The sequence below is a fragment of the Oryzias latipes genome, chromosome 20 (genome assembly GCF_002234675.1).
Source record: "Oryzias latipes chromosome 20, ASM223467v1".
Lineage (NCBI taxonomy): Eukaryota > Metazoa > Chordata > Actinopteri > Beloniformes > Adrianichthyidae > Oryzias > Oryzias latipes.
The window spans coordinates 1,680,250-1,698,745 of NC_019878.2; the positions used below are offsets into that span (position 1 = coordinate 1,680,250).

General features: G+C 45.1%; 1 protein-coding gene across 14 annotated transcripts in view; it reads right to left on the bottom strand.

Annotated features, from left to right (window-relative positions):
* The window catches only part of LOC101160890 (receptor-type tyrosine-protein phosphatase mu), a 156,686-nt gene that overhangs the window by 66,993 nt on the left and 71,197 nt on the right, over window positions 1–18,496 (bottom strand). For all 14 annotated transcript variants that reach the window (XM_023949905.1, XM_023949900.1, XM_023949902.1 and 11 more), the window contains exons 11-17: window positions 18,284–18,453; window positions 18,084–18,193; window positions 16,841–17,042; window positions 13,457–13,559; window positions 8,031–8,212; window positions 5,902–5,996; window positions 4,355–4,391 (exon numbers count right to left, since the gene is read on the bottom strand). In XM_023949905.1, the coding sequence (XP_023805673.1) occupies window positions 4,355–4,391; window positions 5,902–5,996; window positions 8,031–8,212; window positions 13,457–13,559; window positions 16,841–17,042; window positions 18,084–18,193; window positions 18,284–18,453 (899 nt within the window). The remainder of the gene's footprint in view (window positions 1–4,354; window positions 4,392–5,901; window positions 5,997–8,030; window positions 8,213–13,456; window positions 13,560–16,840; window positions 17,043–18,083; window positions 18,194–18,283; window positions 18,454–18,496) is intronic.

Below are 18,496 nucleotides of genomic sequence, written 5' to 3' on the forward strand. Positions count from 1 at the left end.
ATATTGGACCCAAATGTCGCAGAGCAGCCTTATTGATTTCTAATAGTCAGTATTGGTATCAATCTCTAGACTACGCATCAGCAACTCTACCATCCAACTTCTTCAATACTTTAACATGGTTGGACTGAAAACTACAGTGGGGCTCAGCCTACAGACTGCAGGTTTAGCGTCTTGTGTGGTTGTGTGCTGACAAAAACCATCTGGTCTCTGCATAGTCAAGAAGTCACAGAGGGTGGGGCTTCAAGATCCTCATTGTTCTAATGTCAAAGAGCTCAAAAATGACTGTATTTCCAAAGAGAACAAGTCTACTCATCTCCCATAATACTTCCTTACTAACTTCCTCAGGACAGTAACAGAAAGAATTCAGACCTACTGCTGCAGTTTGCTGTTTGCCACGAGTACAGAAACAAGACAAAAGACCTGCTGCAGGTTGTCAGGGAGTCAGAGTGGACCTTTGGAGGACAGACCATGGGAGGACAAACCCCTGCATGGGATGTACCACCGGACCATAACTGAAGTGGCCGATATCAAGAAGTCCTACCAATGGCTAGAAAGGGCTGGCCTACAGGACAGCACTGAAGCACTGGAAGCATCCTGGCAGCTCAGGAACAAGCCCTGAGCACCAGAGCCATAGAGGCTCAGATCTACCACACCAGACAAGACCCAAGGTGTAGATCTACCACACCAGACAAGACCCAAGGTGTAGATCTACCACACCAGACAAGACCCAAGGTTTAGATCTACCACACCATTCAAGACCCAAGGTGTAGATCTACCACACCAGACAGGACCCAAGGTGTAGATCTATCACACCAGACAAGACCCAAGGTGTAGATCTACCACACCAGACAGGACCCAAGGTCATGGTAGAGGACCTAAACTTGGATGAGAAACTGACTGTGGAGGGTGAGAAGGCCATCCTCCAATTAACACAGTCAAGTATCTATGTGCCCTGTGCAGAAAAACACCCCAGAGCATAGCGTTTCCATAGTGACTTCCTGCCATAGAGCTCAATTTTGGTTTCATCTGACCACACCACCTTCCCCTAGTCACTCTCTAAATCATGAAGGTGTTCAGGCGGGCCTGCACATGTGCCTTCTTAAGCAGGGGTCCTTAGCCAGCACTGCAAGATGTTAAACCATTTTGGCGTGAAGTATTACCAATACTTGGTCCCAGCCTCTTTGAGATTGTTGGAGCCACTTGGCTGGAATATATATCTTATATTGTATTCCAAGCATTTACGTTAAGAACGTGTTCAGAACATGTTTGCATCGTGTTCAGAAATTTCAATCTTATTTCTGTTTGTGGGGAGGGGGGGTTGTATTTTTTCAATGTTGAGTTCCCAAAATAAATTTCCGTAATTTCCGGACTATAGAGCGCACCCGATTATAAGCCGCATCCACCTATTTTCACGTATTTAACTTCTTTTGTACATACACAAGCCGCAAAAGTGTACAAGCTGCATGCATTACGCAACATGGTCAGCCTGACTAATCATGTTCTGACTCCCAAACTGAGTGCAATTCATTAACACACTGTGGGAGGAGACAGCCTTGCCTCAGACTCATGTTTTTGGATACACCCACAACTGCCAAACACCATGGACCTCTATTCTGTTCACAAGTTTCATATTATTTTTTTTAGTTTTTTTTTACTTATTGACAATCTAGGTATCATACATAAAATTACAAAAAGTAACCATATTATCAACATTACATCCCTCAGTTATGATGAGGAAATTTACATCCGCGATCCCCCATTTCCCATGAGTCTTAGGGGCTAAAGGCGGGTCTAACCCGGCTCGCCATACTGTTGTACGTGTTTAAGAGCAAGGAACAGCAGTGGATGGAGGGGCGAACGGAAGAACAGTTCTCCTTCCACTTGTGTCGCGGCAGCATTATGGGAGTAACAGGGCTGGTTAAAAAAAACACACTAGTAAAATAAAGCAGCGACGACTAACAAAGCGCGCGCCTCAGCGCGATACGCGCGCCTCCTCGCGGCGCGTGGGTCAGAAGTTTCCTTCCACAATAAACACTGTTGCTCCGCGGACGCCTCGAGTAAGCCCTGGCTGCAGCCTGCAGAATGGCTCGACGCCTCTGCGCTCCGCGCTCGCTCCGCGCTCGCCCCGCGCGCTCCTTGTCTCCCCTTCCTATTTTCTCCGACACCCCTGGCCAGGGCGGCTCTAGGGAGGAGCGCTTTGTCCCCGTTGCGCCGGTGGACGGAGTAAATCGTGTCTGTGCAGAGCAATCAGACTTAATACTGTACGTTTTGTGTATGAGGGGCGGATGAGTTGTTACGTGTGGGAGCCATCAGACTGCCATCGGCCCCACAGCTCAATGTGAACGAGCAGCAAGGAGAACATGTCTCTAGCTCACACGGAGGCTGTGAGCTTTTCAAAGCAAAATTCCACTCAGTCCAAACGATCACGTCAATTTGTGTTCCAGTCGTGTCCCAACAAAATAAAGGCTGATGTTATTCCCACATATTTACGTGCAGCCAAGCTGCAGATTGCAGCTTTTCCGTCAGCAGCTGACCGGCATTTCCAAACCCGTTGGTGATGGTGGATTTTTTTACGCTGCCTTTAACGATTGCTTTTAACTTGAAAGCTGCATCATAATGTAGTGGCGATCACGTGCACGTTGGGTCTAATGGCACCAAAGGATTCTGAGATGCGGCCGGGCATGCGTGTTTCGTTTTGTTGAACCATGACTGAAGTGTTTAAGACCTGAAGTCAAGTCCATGCTGTTTGGCTGCTTAGAGGTGTGTTGAAAAATAAATGACTTGTTGCTTGGAGTTGGATAGAGAACTCAAACCATTCACTGTGTCCGAAAATACGTACATGGCGGCCGCCTATTAAATCCATAAACTAGCCGCGTCACTGAATAAGCCGCAGGGCTGTAAGCGCAGGAAAAAAGTAGCGGCTTATAGTCCGGAAATTACGGTACACAAAAAGGAAGAGTAACAACCCATTTTTAATGGAGGACAGAACAGAGACCAGATTTATTTCCTTCAAAGAAATGTGTATAAATTCTTTAAAGTTGATTTTCTTTGGGATTTTCCTTCACTCAGTGTTCAAATGAATCCACCACTAGGATGACCGACGGCCAGACTCTTTTTAATTGGAAAACCAACTAAATCAGACAGGGCTCAAATACTTATCTCCTCCATTGTACGTGTTCTGTGACGGCCTATGATACATCCACAGACATGCAAGTCATGAAACACGCAATGGTTCATGTTTCAGGTTTAAGGTTCTATTCGTGGTTGTCTCTGGTCCCTAACCCACATGATAAGGGGGGGTTCAGGACTTCACATGGTCTAAGGGGGGAATACTGTACCATCTTTGAGTTCATAATAATCTGTAGCATTCTTTCTTTTGAAGCTAATCTTCAGTCTCTGAAAGTTTGGGTTTTTATTGCTCGCAGTCAGTTTGTCTTCCCATTTCAAGTGTGGCTTCATTTCCTTTTCAGGCTGTGTTTTAAGTGTTTCAGTATCAGCTTAACTGCAGTTGGAACCTCCAAAAGTGCTCCCTTTCATGATAGAGAGAATTCGCCAAAGCACAGGGGTTTCAAATTGGTCACTTGCCAAAACAGGCCGTCCTGCAGCCCACCACCCATCCTGTTGGGATCTGTGGGACACTTCTGTCCCACTATCTTCTCTTTTACTCTGAGTTCTGACATGTTCTATGAATCTTTGTATTGGATTTAGAGTTTCCGTCTACCAGACCTCGCTTTTCTGCGGTTGACGACAGAATCCACATCAGAACACTCTGAACCAGCTCAGTTTCAGTCTGAACAAACCTACAGTCCCATTCATGACTCTGCATCCAAACAATGATGACCAACATCTGTAGCACACGCAGCACCAGACTTCCAACCACCAAACCACATGTAAAAGTGTCAACAAGATGCAGGACATAAACCACAGAATGCCATGCCCTCAACTGTTTTCATCTGAATAGAGCACTAAAGCAGCTCACGCAGGCTCTGCAGAGCTGCTCTGAAGTTCTGAACCTACAGTCAGACAACATCGACAGCATTTTCTACTAAACTTAAATGCCTTAAAGGACACTGACAAAGGCAGCACGGTTGGAGTAAAGGTAGCCTGTAAATGTTTACATTGGTAAAAATATAATATATAATAATATGTATGAGTATTCGGTATAATTTAAAAAAGAGGTAGAGCAGTATTCTGTTAAAGTGGAATTTCAGAGTTAAAAAAATAGGAGCTTTTAAAATATTTGTTGTGTACAGTTTTTCAAATTCAGATCATCTCCTATTCATAGTCTTTCAAAAAGTCGACAGTAACAGAAACTAATAATCACAACAGTAGCAGTTTTGTGGGAACAGCTTACCTTTGGTGGCCACGCGCACACAGTCGATCTTCGTCTCCTGATGGACAGAGCAGCAGATTAGTTTCTATCAACATAACTGAACCAGTTGTATGACAAACACACATTCACACAGGTGCATGCATGTACACGCACATGGATGTGTTTTTGTCAGACAAGAGGGAATTTAACCAGCGGAGATCACAATTTGTCTTTGTTTTTACACCTTTGGGCTTTACTCTGTTAGGGGCTTTCACTGATTTACAAAGGTGCACACAAATGGAAACCATTTTTTTACAAATGTACACAAAAGTTAAAGCTCTAAATTTTAATTATTGACCATCACACAAAACAAAGTCAGTTGTGTTCAATCACAACCTTTTGTGGTATGTGTGTGCATGTATGTGTGAGCATGTATGTGTGAGCATGTATGTGTGTGCATGTATGTGTGTGCATGTATGTGTGTGCGTGTTTGCGTGAGCGTGTATGCGTGAGCGTGTATGCGTGTGCATGTATGCGTGTGCATGTATGCGTGTGCATGTATGCGTGTGCATGTATGCCTGAGCATGTATGCGTGTGCATGTATGCGTGTGCATGTATGCGTGAGCATGTATGCGTGTGCATGTATGCGTGTGCATGTATGCGTGAGCATGTATGCGTGTGCATGTATGCGTGTGCATGTATGCGTGAGCATGTATGCGTGTGCATGTATGCGTGTGCATGTATGCGTGAGCATGTATGCGTGTGCATGTATGCGTGTGCATGTATGCGTGAGCATGTATGCGTGTGCATGTATGCGTGTGCATGTATGCGTGAGCATGTATGCGTGTGCATGTATGCGTGTGCATGTTTGCGTGAGCATGTATGCGTGAGCATGTATGCGTGAGCATGTATGCGTGTGCATGTATGCGTGAGCATGTATGCGTGTGCATGCATGCGTGAGCATGTATGCGTGTGCATGCATGCGTGAGCATGTATGCGTGAGCATGTATGCGTGTGCATGTATGCGTGTGCATGTATGCGTGAGCATGCATGCGTGAGCATGCATGCGTGAGCATGTATGCGTGTGCATGTATGCGTGTGCATGTATGCGTGTGCATGTATGCGTGAGCATGCATGCGTGTGCATGTATGCGTGAGCATGTACATGATACATGCCAATGTATATGTTTATATATATGTGTATATGTATGTATGGATATCTACATCTCTGCTTATTTCTTTTTTATGTAAACTTGTCAGGACTTCATCTCCACACTGTTTTTACACATCTGACTTATCTGTACATATCACTCTGCAGAGAATTACAGATATTTTTATATTTGCACATTTCATATTTTGCATACTTGCACATTTCCTTTGTACATATTGATATTTTTTATATTATACTTTATTAGTTTTCTTTTTGCACTGTAATGGTGACTATTTCAGTTTCATTGTCCAAGTGGACAGCGACAATAAAGGCGTATCTATGAATCTTTTACACAGAAAAAAAAAATCAGGCCAGATGAGGACGATGAAGATGATGAGGCGTGTCAGGTGAGAAGTGTCACCTGTGCAGTGTGTCCTCACCCCATTAGCCGTGCTCACAGCCTGATAGTAGATCCCATAACTCTTGTGAGGCAGCAGTGCAGCATTCCAGTAACCACTGTAGGTCTTGTTGTCACCTGAACAATGACAGAGGTAAACAGGTTAACTGAAGCTGACCAACCAGCTGTCTTCAGCAGCAGTCTCCTCCAGGCTACACTGGTGTGAAAAAGAATTTGATCCGTTGCTGACGTTGTCAGTCTGTCGTCCAAATAGAAGTTCATACCAACAGTGAGATAGAAAATCACAAAGAAAATCAAGAAATTTGCTTCAAAGACTACTGCAGTCAATGAACTAAGACCATCAGACTGAGTGACGGGGCAGAAGACACATTGATGATTGTTGTTACCATTGTTAGTAGAATGTGTTAAATGGCAAAACTATCCAGTAGACATGTTTTCTATGACTTTCCTGCAGTTTAATTGATGCTCCGCCCCCTGTGTCAGTTCCTCTGGGGGGTTTTTCTTAGTCTGAAGCAGCACTAGCTCTAGCCGTCCTTGTTGTCAGCAGTTACTGCTAGTGTTGAAGGATGCTGGATGAATGGCAAACCTCCACTTTCATGTCTGCAGAACTTCTGTTGTTACAATTATTGTTACAATATTGTTTTTCCTGACAAATGCTTGAGCTGAGGCTAACCTAAACTTCACACAGCATAGCGTCACCATCAGCGGATCATCTTTAGGGTAACTGGAGGCTTAGGGTCTCCTTTCCTTCCCAGCATGCAGTTCTGTCCTCTCCAGCATCAGAAAATCAGACAGCTCTATTCTTCTTGTCCAGTGATCTTCTAACAGGACTACCAGCTGCAGAATCAAACAGATAAAGTCTTTCCTTTTATCGTGTCACATCACTGCTTACCAGGAGGGTCAAATTATGGCATTAATTCAGTGATTCATTAGACAAAGGCAAAAGTGTGAAAATGTTCACGCCTGTGTGAGAAAAGTGGATAAAGTGTGTAGTGAGGAGTTTTGCAGCCCTAAAAAAATCTGTAATCCTACTTCCTGGATTTCCCCGTCACCAGTTATCATCAGAATGTAACTCTGACATTGAACAGGGGGCCACTGCCGTGGTGACGAGGTCAAGCATAGATATGTCCGGCTGCAGAAGAAGACAAGAGAACTGGACTTTTGTCATTAGCACTGAACGACAGGTCAGACGTGCCGGACACAGCGCAGCGGCTCATTTCTCTTCCTGTGAAAACTGTGAAATGTGCGAGGAGCTGCTGCCCTCCAAAGTCTCAATGGGACGAGAGAGCACAGCCTTTATTGGTTACATATTTGAAATGCAGCAGTATTATTCTGTCCTGACAAATCAGAGAACAATTTGTCAAACAGAGGCTTTTTAGGGGTGTCTTTGCTGGTTGATGACTTCTGTCAGATACTTTGTGACAGTAAGGAAAAGTCATTCAGAAAAGTGTACTCTTTACATTTCAAACACATCACCATTTTCTGAAAATAATAACAATTAAATGAATAAAACTAAACGTGTTTGTTTTCTCCACCCTGATAAATATAGAGAAATGGAGCTGATAGAAGCTGATAAATGAGCGTTTTCTTCTGAATGGAGTTGAACATAAAGAAATAGGAGAATGTGCAGATGAACATATTCTTAGTGAAAGTGATGCTTATTAGATAAATAAAGAATTTCTCGGTTGTTTGATCTCTTTTTTTGAGGCACAAAAAAAAATGAAGCATGACTATTTTGATGAATAGAAACATTTATTTAAATAACTTAATTGATCAGATCCAGAATAAAGTGGATAAATAAGTCACATTATGTAATAAGGATGTAGAAATAACTAAAACCACCATAACTCAAGCTTGTACTTAAATGCTTTTTTATTCTGTGAAGGTCACAGATAGAATTATCAGGTTATTTTATATTTCAAATTTAAAATTAATATTATTTCTGATTAATATCTTTTTCTTTCTGGAAACCATAAATGTTTACATTCAGACTCACTCTGCGATTGGTACACTATTTCAGAGAAAGAAAAAGTTCAGTGGCCCCCACAAGAAAAAGGTTTGGGGACCCCTGGTGTGAGTCCTGACCCTCATGATAGTCATGATAGGCTAGTTAGTCAGTTTGATAGGACACCAGATAAATGGAAAACTCACCAACACAGAAGGGCCTGGGGGCCTGCAGCTCACTCATCGGCAGCTCAGCACTGAAGTAGTACTGGGAGTTGAGCAGCGTGGCGTTCTGGAAGTGAATAGGAACTGGGTAACAGCGCAGGATCTCAGCAGTCCCCCTCCTCTGCCTGCGGGAGCGCTCCTCCTCAACCACCACCTGGTACTTACTGCAAACACACAGTCCTTCATTTGCAAACAGGAAGGTGCAGCGACGGTTTGGGTAAATGGTGTATAGTTTTCCAGCTCTTTTCTACCTTCTTTGAAGGCCCAAAGCACAGACCCATTCACCCATGCACACACACAGTCACACACAGTCACACACTGGTGGCGGCTCTGCTGCCAAACACTGGCATCAACCTTCCACCTGGGGTTCAGTGTCTTGCCCAAGGAAACACCAACACATAGCGGGAATCGAGGTCGACCGCCCTACCACTGCACCGCTTCTCTTTTGCTGAAGGATCCGTCATAAAGGTTGGAAGTCAACGTACATCTCATATCAACCGTTTGATCTTCTCTACAGACGTGTTAAGTGAGCCCTGTGAATGTGAGAAACCTGAACACCAGCAGATTTGGATCTTTTACTGAATAAAGCCAAAACTTTGAATGTTTAGTGTTTTGTTCTTGGAGTGACCACTTTCAATGACATGTCTATGTGAACACACATTAAGACACGTTCAGGCTTCTCCGCACAGAACTCTCACGTTTGTTACGCGGCTCTACAGACAAAACGTGCAGCCATTGAAAGTTCAACCGCCAGATGACCAAAAGCGATGATCCAGTGTGACCTTCCCCCTTCTACAGCCTTTGGATTCTAAATGGAACCAACAGCAGAAGCTGGGCGTAACGGCAGAACACACAGTTATGGTTCTTCAGTGAACTAAGCTCAAGTCATTCCTACATCCAAGTGAAATGAGACCCAGACAGCCAGTCAGTGCCAGCACAGAAAGATCTGAGCGGTTGGTGGAACCCAATCAGCAAACTGACCTGGAACCAAACGAATCAGCTGCTTTGGATCTAAGCTGAATGGCCGAAGGCCCACTGAGGATCAGCAGACTGCTGCTGGAGATGTGTTAGCAGTTCTGGAGCAGTTAGCCAGAGTGTAGCCATCATGAGCCCACTCCTCACCCCCCAGGTAACCACGGATCAGAGGTCACTGCTCTCCTCAGGTGTTTGTGGGGAAATGACAGACATCCCACCCCTTCCTGCTTGTTCACACCCCCACATTCAGAGAGGATCAGTGGACTGAAGGGGTCCAGTTGGTGTGAGTAGCTAGTCTTAAACTAGTTTCAAAGCTCTTTTGGTTTTTTCATCCCATCATCCCACTCTGTTGAATGTCAGCAGTTTCTCCGGTTTTGTCTTCACTTGGGACTTTCCCGTTCTTCCTTTCGTTGGGACTAATGACAGAAATGAGCTTTTTTGCTCTAACCTGACACAATACACGCTTCAACCTTTCACATGATGGATGTTCTGTTGTGCATTTTCCCCTTGTTTTAAATAAATATTTTCTTAGTGTTTTCCACAGGCGGGGGGCATCGGCTTAAGGCAAACTGTGTTTGAAGGCTGCACTAACCCTGCACAGGCAGACAATGACTATCACCAGCTCCAGCCAATGACAGCAAACAGGATAAAGCAGGTCCAGAAATCAATTTGGGGCCAGAACTTGGCTCTAATGAGCCTGCGAGCCCCCCAGGGATCTGAGCTGGGGTGGCACTGGAGACCACTGAAAGCTATGAGCATGCACACACTATTATTTCATTACTCAGCTCCATCAAAAGGTCATCTGTATCCCCCCCATCACACTGGCCTTCAATTTGATGAAGTTTCCTGTGGGGGGCGGCAGGAACTTTATCACAGGCTGACATTAAAAGGATAATTCATGTGCGGCTGTAAACCCACATGCAGGTAAAGGACAGAGCGGCAGAAACAAATGGCTTCTGACAGAAAACTCATCATGCCGTCCGGCTGACAGCAGCTTCTAATTAAAAATAAATCTTTGCTCCCTTAGCAGGAGGAGAGCGGCTGCCTTCAAAGGCCAGCAGACAGCAGCTGTTTGTTTCTGACAGCCTGGCCGCCTCCCTTAAATCTACCTGACAATCTGTGGGAGCTGTGCTACAGTTTCAGACTGATGAGCACTAGGATGGGCTTTAATGACATCTGCATCAATAAAACTTTGATCTTCCTTTTACCTTTTTGCATAATTCAGACTGAAAGATAATAAAAACTGCTGTGAGACTAAAATGCTTTGTCGCGTTTCAACAGACCTTTCTGAAGAACTCTGCTGGTTCTGCAAAGACCACCAAGGTACTGCTTTTATGACACATTTGATGAACAAATATACCTTCAATTGGCAGTGTCTCTGTCCTGCCTAAAGAACGGACGGTAAGACCGGAGAGGAAGGAAACCTTTTGAGCAGTGATGCTTCAGGGACCACACTGATGATGAAGACTCCAGCTCTGACACTGAGGAGGAAGACGGCCTGCTGGAGTTCTTGCTCCAAGTATCAAAGCTATTTAGGTGGACTGGTAGTTTTTCCAAAAGAATCCGAACACAGGCAGACAGAGAGGCAAGAAGACTGGAATGGCGGTGCATCTCCGTGGTCAACCGAGCCTGAACCTGAGTTTGCACCCTTGTTCATAACAGTTCATTGTCTCAGTGAAGCATTTAAAGGGGAAACTTCGAGTGCTGAGATAATCCTATTCTTTCCTTTTTTTAAGTATTTGTTAGCTCAGCAACACCTATAGAAGAAAATAAGATTAGAGGGAAAGGTTGATAAGAACACTCTGATGACCCAGCATTCTACCAGCATTTAAATGCATCATGTCTGCACAGATCTGGAGAAGTTAAAGAGTCTCAAAAACTCATGCACATGTGCTTTTGCCTGTTTGTATCAGGTGATTTAGAGTACTATTTAAAGATTTGTAAGCTTCGGGGCCTTTTTGAAATCCTAGTTAGTTTGAAGTTGTTGTGATTTTAAGTTGTGCATGCATAAAATGTTCTGTATTCATGTGTTTTTGATATTCGAGTGTACATGGGAATACGCCATTACAAGTACACACAGCTTTGCAGAAAATGTATCGCGTCAGTTATAAATCAAGTGTCACACACAGGTTCCAGAAGGAAGGCCGGGCCACTGATCTTTTGCCCCCTATCCCATCCTGGTGGGGGGAACCAGGCCCTCAGTGACGGTGGCTGTGTCCCTTGGGTGCCGGCGTCTTGGGTCTGGTGGGATCCTTGAGTTCTCTGGCTAGACCAGGAGCCGGGGATCACGTCAACTCTGAGCCTGGGGGTGTCCGTGTCCACGTGGTGCGGATTCTGGTCCTTGCCCTCGAGCACTGGGTCTCTCTAAAATCCAACCGTGGGGGGAGCCTGGTTGGCACATGTTTACCACGCTTACGGGGGACCTCCACTTCTTTTGGATGTCCTCTTTGGTGGGGGGGATTGGCCCTCTCTGTTGAACTTCCTGTGGGTCGGGTGGGTGGCTGCCTAGAATGGGTCTCTCTTGCGGGGCCCTTATTCGTGCCTGGGGTTGGAGTTAGGGATGCTCGTCTGGAGCTGGGAGGGAGATTTCCGGTGGGTAGGGTCTTGGGTTGAGCCCCCTGGTGTGGCGGGAGGTCTGTTCTCTGGATGGGCTGGGTCTTATGCTCTCTGTGGCCCAGTGCCCCCCTTGCCCTCTGGTGCTTGGGGCCCCTGTGGCGATCCTTGGTTACCTGGGTTAACGGGCGGGTGGATTCCCTCGACTTGGCGTCCGATCCAGATGTCTGGGGGCCCCGTCTGCCACTGCTGCTTTGCCGGGGGGTCTTGGTGTGGGAGTGACCGGGCAATTCACCTCTTTTTATATCTCATCAACCTTACAAAGTAGAGCCCAAACACTCACCTGAGGACACGTGTCAGCTCACCTCTGTACTAATGGTACGCATGATGTTATGATATGCTTTACACGCACATACTTTACATAAGTATGTGTGTGTGTAAACTTTAGTTGTATTGTGTATGTGGTGACATGTTTGTGTGTGAAGATGTTTTGGGCACACAGGTATGTTTGTGAGCATCTTGTGTGCCTCTGGACAGGCCCCGCCCATTTTGACTAACATTACATCTGACAGTTATGATGATTAACCTCCAGCATCTTGTCGCTTTGTGATTCTACCTCCTCTCTACTACTTAAACTATCCTCAAACTTCCTTAACCGCCTTTTTTTTTCTCCTTTTCTTTTGTTCCTTTATACCCCATTTCAAACATCCCGCTCGCTTCTTTTTTTCGTCTGGTCCAACAAGAAATGTATAAGAACATAATTAATATAAATAAAGTTTAGCCTCAAATCCGAAAGGGGTTTATTGAAATATACGCCTTGTGTGTCAGAAGATTCATAATCCCTATTGTGACAGTAAAATCTCTGTAACACAAGAGGCCTTCAGCTCTGAGCTGTCTGCTCTGCTGCTCTATTTTGAACTTTTTGTTCTAGGGTGTTACAGGTTAACCCTTTAATACTGAAGCTGTCACCAGTCAAGTGTCGCATGTCAGCATTAAGCATTGGCTTCAGAATCACCTTGTTTTTGGTAAGTGTGTAAACATTTTAGTACTGTACAGTGTTGCATACCGATAAAAAGCTGCTTTTTTCAGCATAAGAATCTGTTTATATGAATAAACAGTCAAAAAGTTAGGGCATTTCAGAGACTGTCAACATGGAGCTAAAGCTCTGGAACTAAAAGATTTGTGTGAGGGGCCACAAATATAGGCTTAGTTTTGGGCTCAAGGTAAGGCTGTGTGTAAATGTGTTAGGCCTGCACAATATACCGCAAATGTATTGTTATCACAAGATCAAGCTGTGCAATATGCATATCGCAAAAGATGGCGAAAATTACAATAAATGGTTACCTTAAATGTACTAAAACAATCTTATGGCAGCTTGAGGTATTTAAAGAATCAAATAAATTCATTTATGTATTTGACCAATCGGATGGACGCCTTCACGTTTGCTGACCAATCGGATGGAGCCCTTTATGTTAGATGTTCACCTATGTAGACGAGGCTCATTTGGAGTACAATTTTAAACTGTTTCAGTGAAATGGAAATGATGTTTTTGGTTGTTTTGCTGTTTGTTCATATACCGCAAGTTATATCGCCATCGCATATGGCGGGTTTTCCTCATATCGTGCAGCCCTTAAATGTGTGTGACCATGAATATTAGTGAATGTGTTTTGGTAATCCTTATAATAGCAGCAGACTCAGATTTGCCCTGCTGACTAAAATCTTTGTTTTAGGTAGACAGCTGTTGACGGGACAACCGTTTGCGAGGACCCTGTATTCTCCAACACCATGTAGAAAGTAGGAACTGTTTAAACCTGTTTGCATGATAGTGTTGTTGGTGTCTTCATGTGTGGTTGTGTTACATATTCAGGGTCTCTTCTTACCTGATGGGAGCACCACGGCTCTTGGCGGGTTTCAGCAGAAACGTCACAGTGGTCTCAGTCTGGTTTTGAGGGGAATCCTGTTCGTAAGCTGGCATTACCGGAGCTGAGAGTGGAGACAGAAGAAAGACTCCTTGATCATTGTGTGGAAGATAAGGCATGTGGAGCAAAAGCGCACCATCACCATAGCCCCTCTGGTACTAATCAGCCTTACCCTAAAACCCTAATCAGGGTTTAAGGGGCTGCAGTCTAAGCAAAGATGCCCAGACTTCCCTCTCCCCGGCCATTCAGGTAAACGTTCCCAGGCCAGCCGAGAGACGCAGTCCCTCCAGCGTGTCCTGGGTCTTCCCCGGGGCCTCCGCCCAGTGGGACATGCCCAGAAAACCCCCCCTGGAGGCGTCCAGGAGACATCCGGACTAGATGCCCGAGCCACCTCAACTGGTTCCTCTGGATGTGGAGGTGAAGCGGTCCAACTCCGAGCTCTTCGCGGGTGAACGAGCTTCTCACCCTATCTCTAAGGGAGCGCCCAGCCTCCCTACGGAGGAAGCTCATTTCAGCCACATGTATTCGGGAACTCGTTCTTTCAGTAATGATCCAGAGTTCATGACCATAGGTGAGTATTGGAACGAAGATCGACCGGTAAATTGAGAGCTTTGGTTTCTGGCTCAGTTTTCTCTTCACCACAACGGACCGATACAGCGACTGCATAACTACGGAAGCTGCTCCAATCCGCCTGTTGGTCTCACGCTCTGATCTTCCCTCACTCGTGAACAAGACCCCCAAGGTTTTTAAACTCCTCCACCTGAGGTAAGGACACTCCACCCACCAAGAGATGGCGTACTACCTTTCTCCGGTCGAGATCCATGTCCTCAGATTTAGCTGTGCTGACCCTCATCCCAGCCGGTTCACACCCAACCCCAAACCCCCCCAGTGCACACTGGAGGCGGCTTGATGAAGCCAACAGGACAACATCTGAGGAAATCCTGTGGTCCCCAAACCAGACCCCCTCTGGCCCCTGACTGCGCCTAGAAATTCTGTCCATAAAAACTATGAACAGAACCGGTGAAGGGCAGCCCTGCCGGAGTCCAACATGCACCGGGAACAAGTCTGACTTACTGCCGGCTATGCGAACCAAGCTCTTGCTCCGGTCATACAGTGACAGGACAGCCCCCGGTAAGGCTCCCCGGACCCCATACTCCCAGAGCACCCCCCACAGGATACCACGGGGGATGCAGTCGAACGCCTTCTCCAGATCCATAAAACACACATGGACCATTGAACTATCTAACCAAGTTAAAATGATCCTTATTCACAAAACATTTTTTACCAGGAACCATGGTACAGTGCGATGAACTGACGTTGATTCCGATACAGGGGAAACGACAGAACTGGTGGGGAAACGTTGTTTGGGATTCATTTATATTTACAGAGAATAGCGCCCAACTGTTAAAACAGAAGTGACATCTAAACCCTGGTTCCACCAGACAATGCATTCGCCGCTTCATATTTCATCTACAACGTGATCTGCGCTAGTTGACACACGCCCAGAAACATTGTGCCAAACCACTCTACTTTACGAACGTGAAACAAGTGCCAAAGCGTCCGGGTCAAACGGGCCATCCCTAATTTCTAAAATCTGTTTAATTATGTTCTGTTTATTTGAAGGTTATCAAGCTCTCGTCTATTCCTGGTGGAATATAAAATAAGTTAAATGAATGGAGATGTCCAGCGTCCTCTGTTGTCTCCGGAGCCTGATCGAGTTAGGCAGGAATTGAAAATGAGAAAAAAATAACAACTGTCCCAAGAACAGGCAGACGGCTGGATCCAAATGCAGCAGGTTTATTAGCTCAGCTAAAAGCAAAATCTAAATCTCAGCTAAATCAGGGTCAGGAAGGCAAGAGTCCATAACAGGCATGAGCGCATCAGAGGAGAGACAGGATGGTCAGGATCCAGGCCAGGGTCTGGGCAGGCGGCCGGCAAGTATCACACACACGTTCCAGAAGGAAGGCTGGACCACTGATTTTCTGTCCCCTACCCCATCCCTGGTGGGGGGAACCAGGCCCTCAGTGACGGTTGCTGTGTTGGGCCCAGTGGCATCCCTGAGTTTTTATGCAAGACCACCAACCCTAGATCATGATCTTTATGAATGACTGTGTAAATACATGGAATCCATGAAAATGCTGCTCTTTTCTAAATTGTTTTCTCTTTTCTACATCATGAGATAAAATCAGCAGCAGTGATGAAGACAATGAGACGCATAATGAACAACGAGGCAGCAGCTGGGAATCCAGCAGCTCCTCCTGTCTGTTGGACAGCAGTTTGAGAGGAAGAACCGCTGAGGTCCAGCCAAAGTCATTCCAGCACAGGAAGTCCTCCCAGATGCTGAGATGTGGTAGTAAATGGGTGTCAAAGCTGGAGATTTTCACAATAAGAGCCAGACTCAAATGTGGAGAATGCAACATTCATTTGTGCCCACAAGAAAACAGCATTTATGCATTTCACAACCAGACTGAAGCAACGGATATTTTCTGGATTAAATGGACAATTCCATTTAGTTTTGTGTTTTTTGTTGTAGTTCATAGTTTATTAGTTCTGTCAGTCATTAAAGTGAAAATTCTGGAAAAAACTGTGTTGCATGAATAAAAATCTCTTCCTGCTGAAGATGGGTAAAAAGTATTTTGTTAATCATACGGTAGATGCTGCTTGTTCCCGATTAGCAACCATATCTATTTAATGTGCTCAAGTCAAATTTACTATCTTAACTTTATTTAGCATTCACAAAATGGGCTGCACGGTGGTGCAGTGGTTAGCGCTCTTGCCTCACAGCAAGAAGGCCCCTGGTTCAAGTCCCAGCTGGGGGACATGAAAAATACATCAATCGGGGACCTTTCTGTGTGGAGTTTGCATGTTCTCCCCGTGTATGCGTGGGTTTTCTCCGGGGTCTCCGGCTTCCTCCCACTGTCCAAAAACATGCTTCATAGGTTAATTGGCAACTCTAAATTGTCCATGGTGTGAGTGTGAGAGTGCATGGGTGTGTGATTGCGGATGTTCTACCCTGCGACAGACTGGCGACCAGTCCAGGGCATTCCCTGCCTACGCCCAAGTAGCCGGGATAGGCTCCGGCAGCCCCGTGACCCCGAAAGGGACAAAGCAGTACAGAAAATGGATGGATGGATGGAAGAATAAAAAACATGTTATCAGAATTGGAACACAAGTCAGGCGTCAAGGGGTTAAGAATTCATCAATCCAAGCTTCTTTAAGCACTAAGCAGCACCTCAGCTAAAACAACGGCTGTTTTGTCATTCATAACAATAAAGAAACTGCTGGAAACATGTATTTTTTATCCTTTCATCCTCACATTTGTAATGACACCCCCCCCCGGCGTACCTGAAATCCTGGTGGTGAACTGTGTGATGACTGGAGGGCCAAAGCCTTTCACAGTGGCCGCTCTTATTGTGAAGGAATAGGTGGAGCCTGGGTAGAGGCCGCCAAACATGTGAGTCGTCTCATTGGCCAGTTTGAAGATCTTGCTGCTCTGATTGGACAAGTCAAAGTCGGTGTCGAAGGAGCTCAGGGCTTTGTAGTTAATCTATGGAAGAGGAAAATGGGATTTCTTTTTTTAATGGAGGAACAAGCAGGTGGTGCTAACCGATGCTAGATACCCAAACGGCTAAGGCGGCGATGGCTGTCTGCTTCATCTAAACCTTGGACGTTGTTTTGTACGACTTCTACTGACAAATATCGCACATCCAGAACATCCTACAATAAATGACATTTCATCTGTAGAGCAAATTTATTAGAGTAAAACCACAGGTTATTAAACTTACCTGGAGGCGGAAAGACTCAAGAAATTAGAAAATAATTAATTATTTTCTGAAGTTCAAAAGAAACCAAACTTTAACGGTATTAAACGTGTTTCTGTTAATGCAGAATTTAATACTTTTTTACAGTTTGTGAAAAACATAAAACCCTGCTAGCATATTTACATTTGTCTAATATTTATTCATAAATATGAGAAAATTAACTATTTAAATTTCTCAATGTTAATTTTCCCATTATTAAAATATCCTAAATTAATATGACCATAAAATTATTTATCATCTTTACACAGATAAATATTTCCTAAATGTCTGAGTAAATGTGCAACACCAAAAAAACAAGACTTTAAAAAAATGTCATCTCATGTAAAAAGTGTTTCACAGTATTTCAAAAGGGATATCATTGATTTTGTGGCTGATAACATGTTTGTGGGGTAAAGACCAAACTTATCCCCCTGAAAGTCTCCAAACACATTTCCATGGCTCCTGTGCCAGTGGCATACAGATGTTTTTGTTTTTTCTGCTATTTTCCCACACCAAAATTCTGTTCATTAGTGGGGAGAACATGAGAGACAGCGGCTACATAGAGTTTGAAACCCACTAGGGACAGCTCCTCTGGCCAGCGCTAACTGCGTAGGTGAAACATGTCCAACCGTGGACGGTCCCACCACAGTAAAGCTCAAACACAAACTAGCTCAGGAGGCTGGCAGCATTCCCCGATGCTCTGATCCCTGCATCATCATCATCATCATCATCATCCCTGCATCCACGTCTTTCTGATCATCAGTTTTAAGACTCGGAGGGTTTCTCACCTCGTACTGCCGGATGAGGCCATAGGTCTGCAGAGGCTCCCTCCAGCTCAGACTGATCTGCTCCTCATAGCTCCGGCCCTGGATGGATTCCACAGGAATGGCCCCGGGAACTGGAATCACCATGACAACCCTTATTTATTTCACATCAAATGAACCCCACCTCCTTCTGCTGCAGGTCAGTGGCAGTCCTGCTTTCGTACCATCTTCATCAGTCAGCACAAGAAGCTCTGGACTCTCCTTGTGGCCCTCAGGGTTGTTCAGGACGAGCATCAGGCTGATGTTGGTGAAAGGCAGAAGGTTACGCACGGTGTGCACGCTGCTCAAAGTGTCATACACCACCTCTTCTCGAGCCTCCTCCTTCACTGGCTCCCTGTACAGGACACAAGTTAAGCCTGCTTTGTGAAGCACTGTTA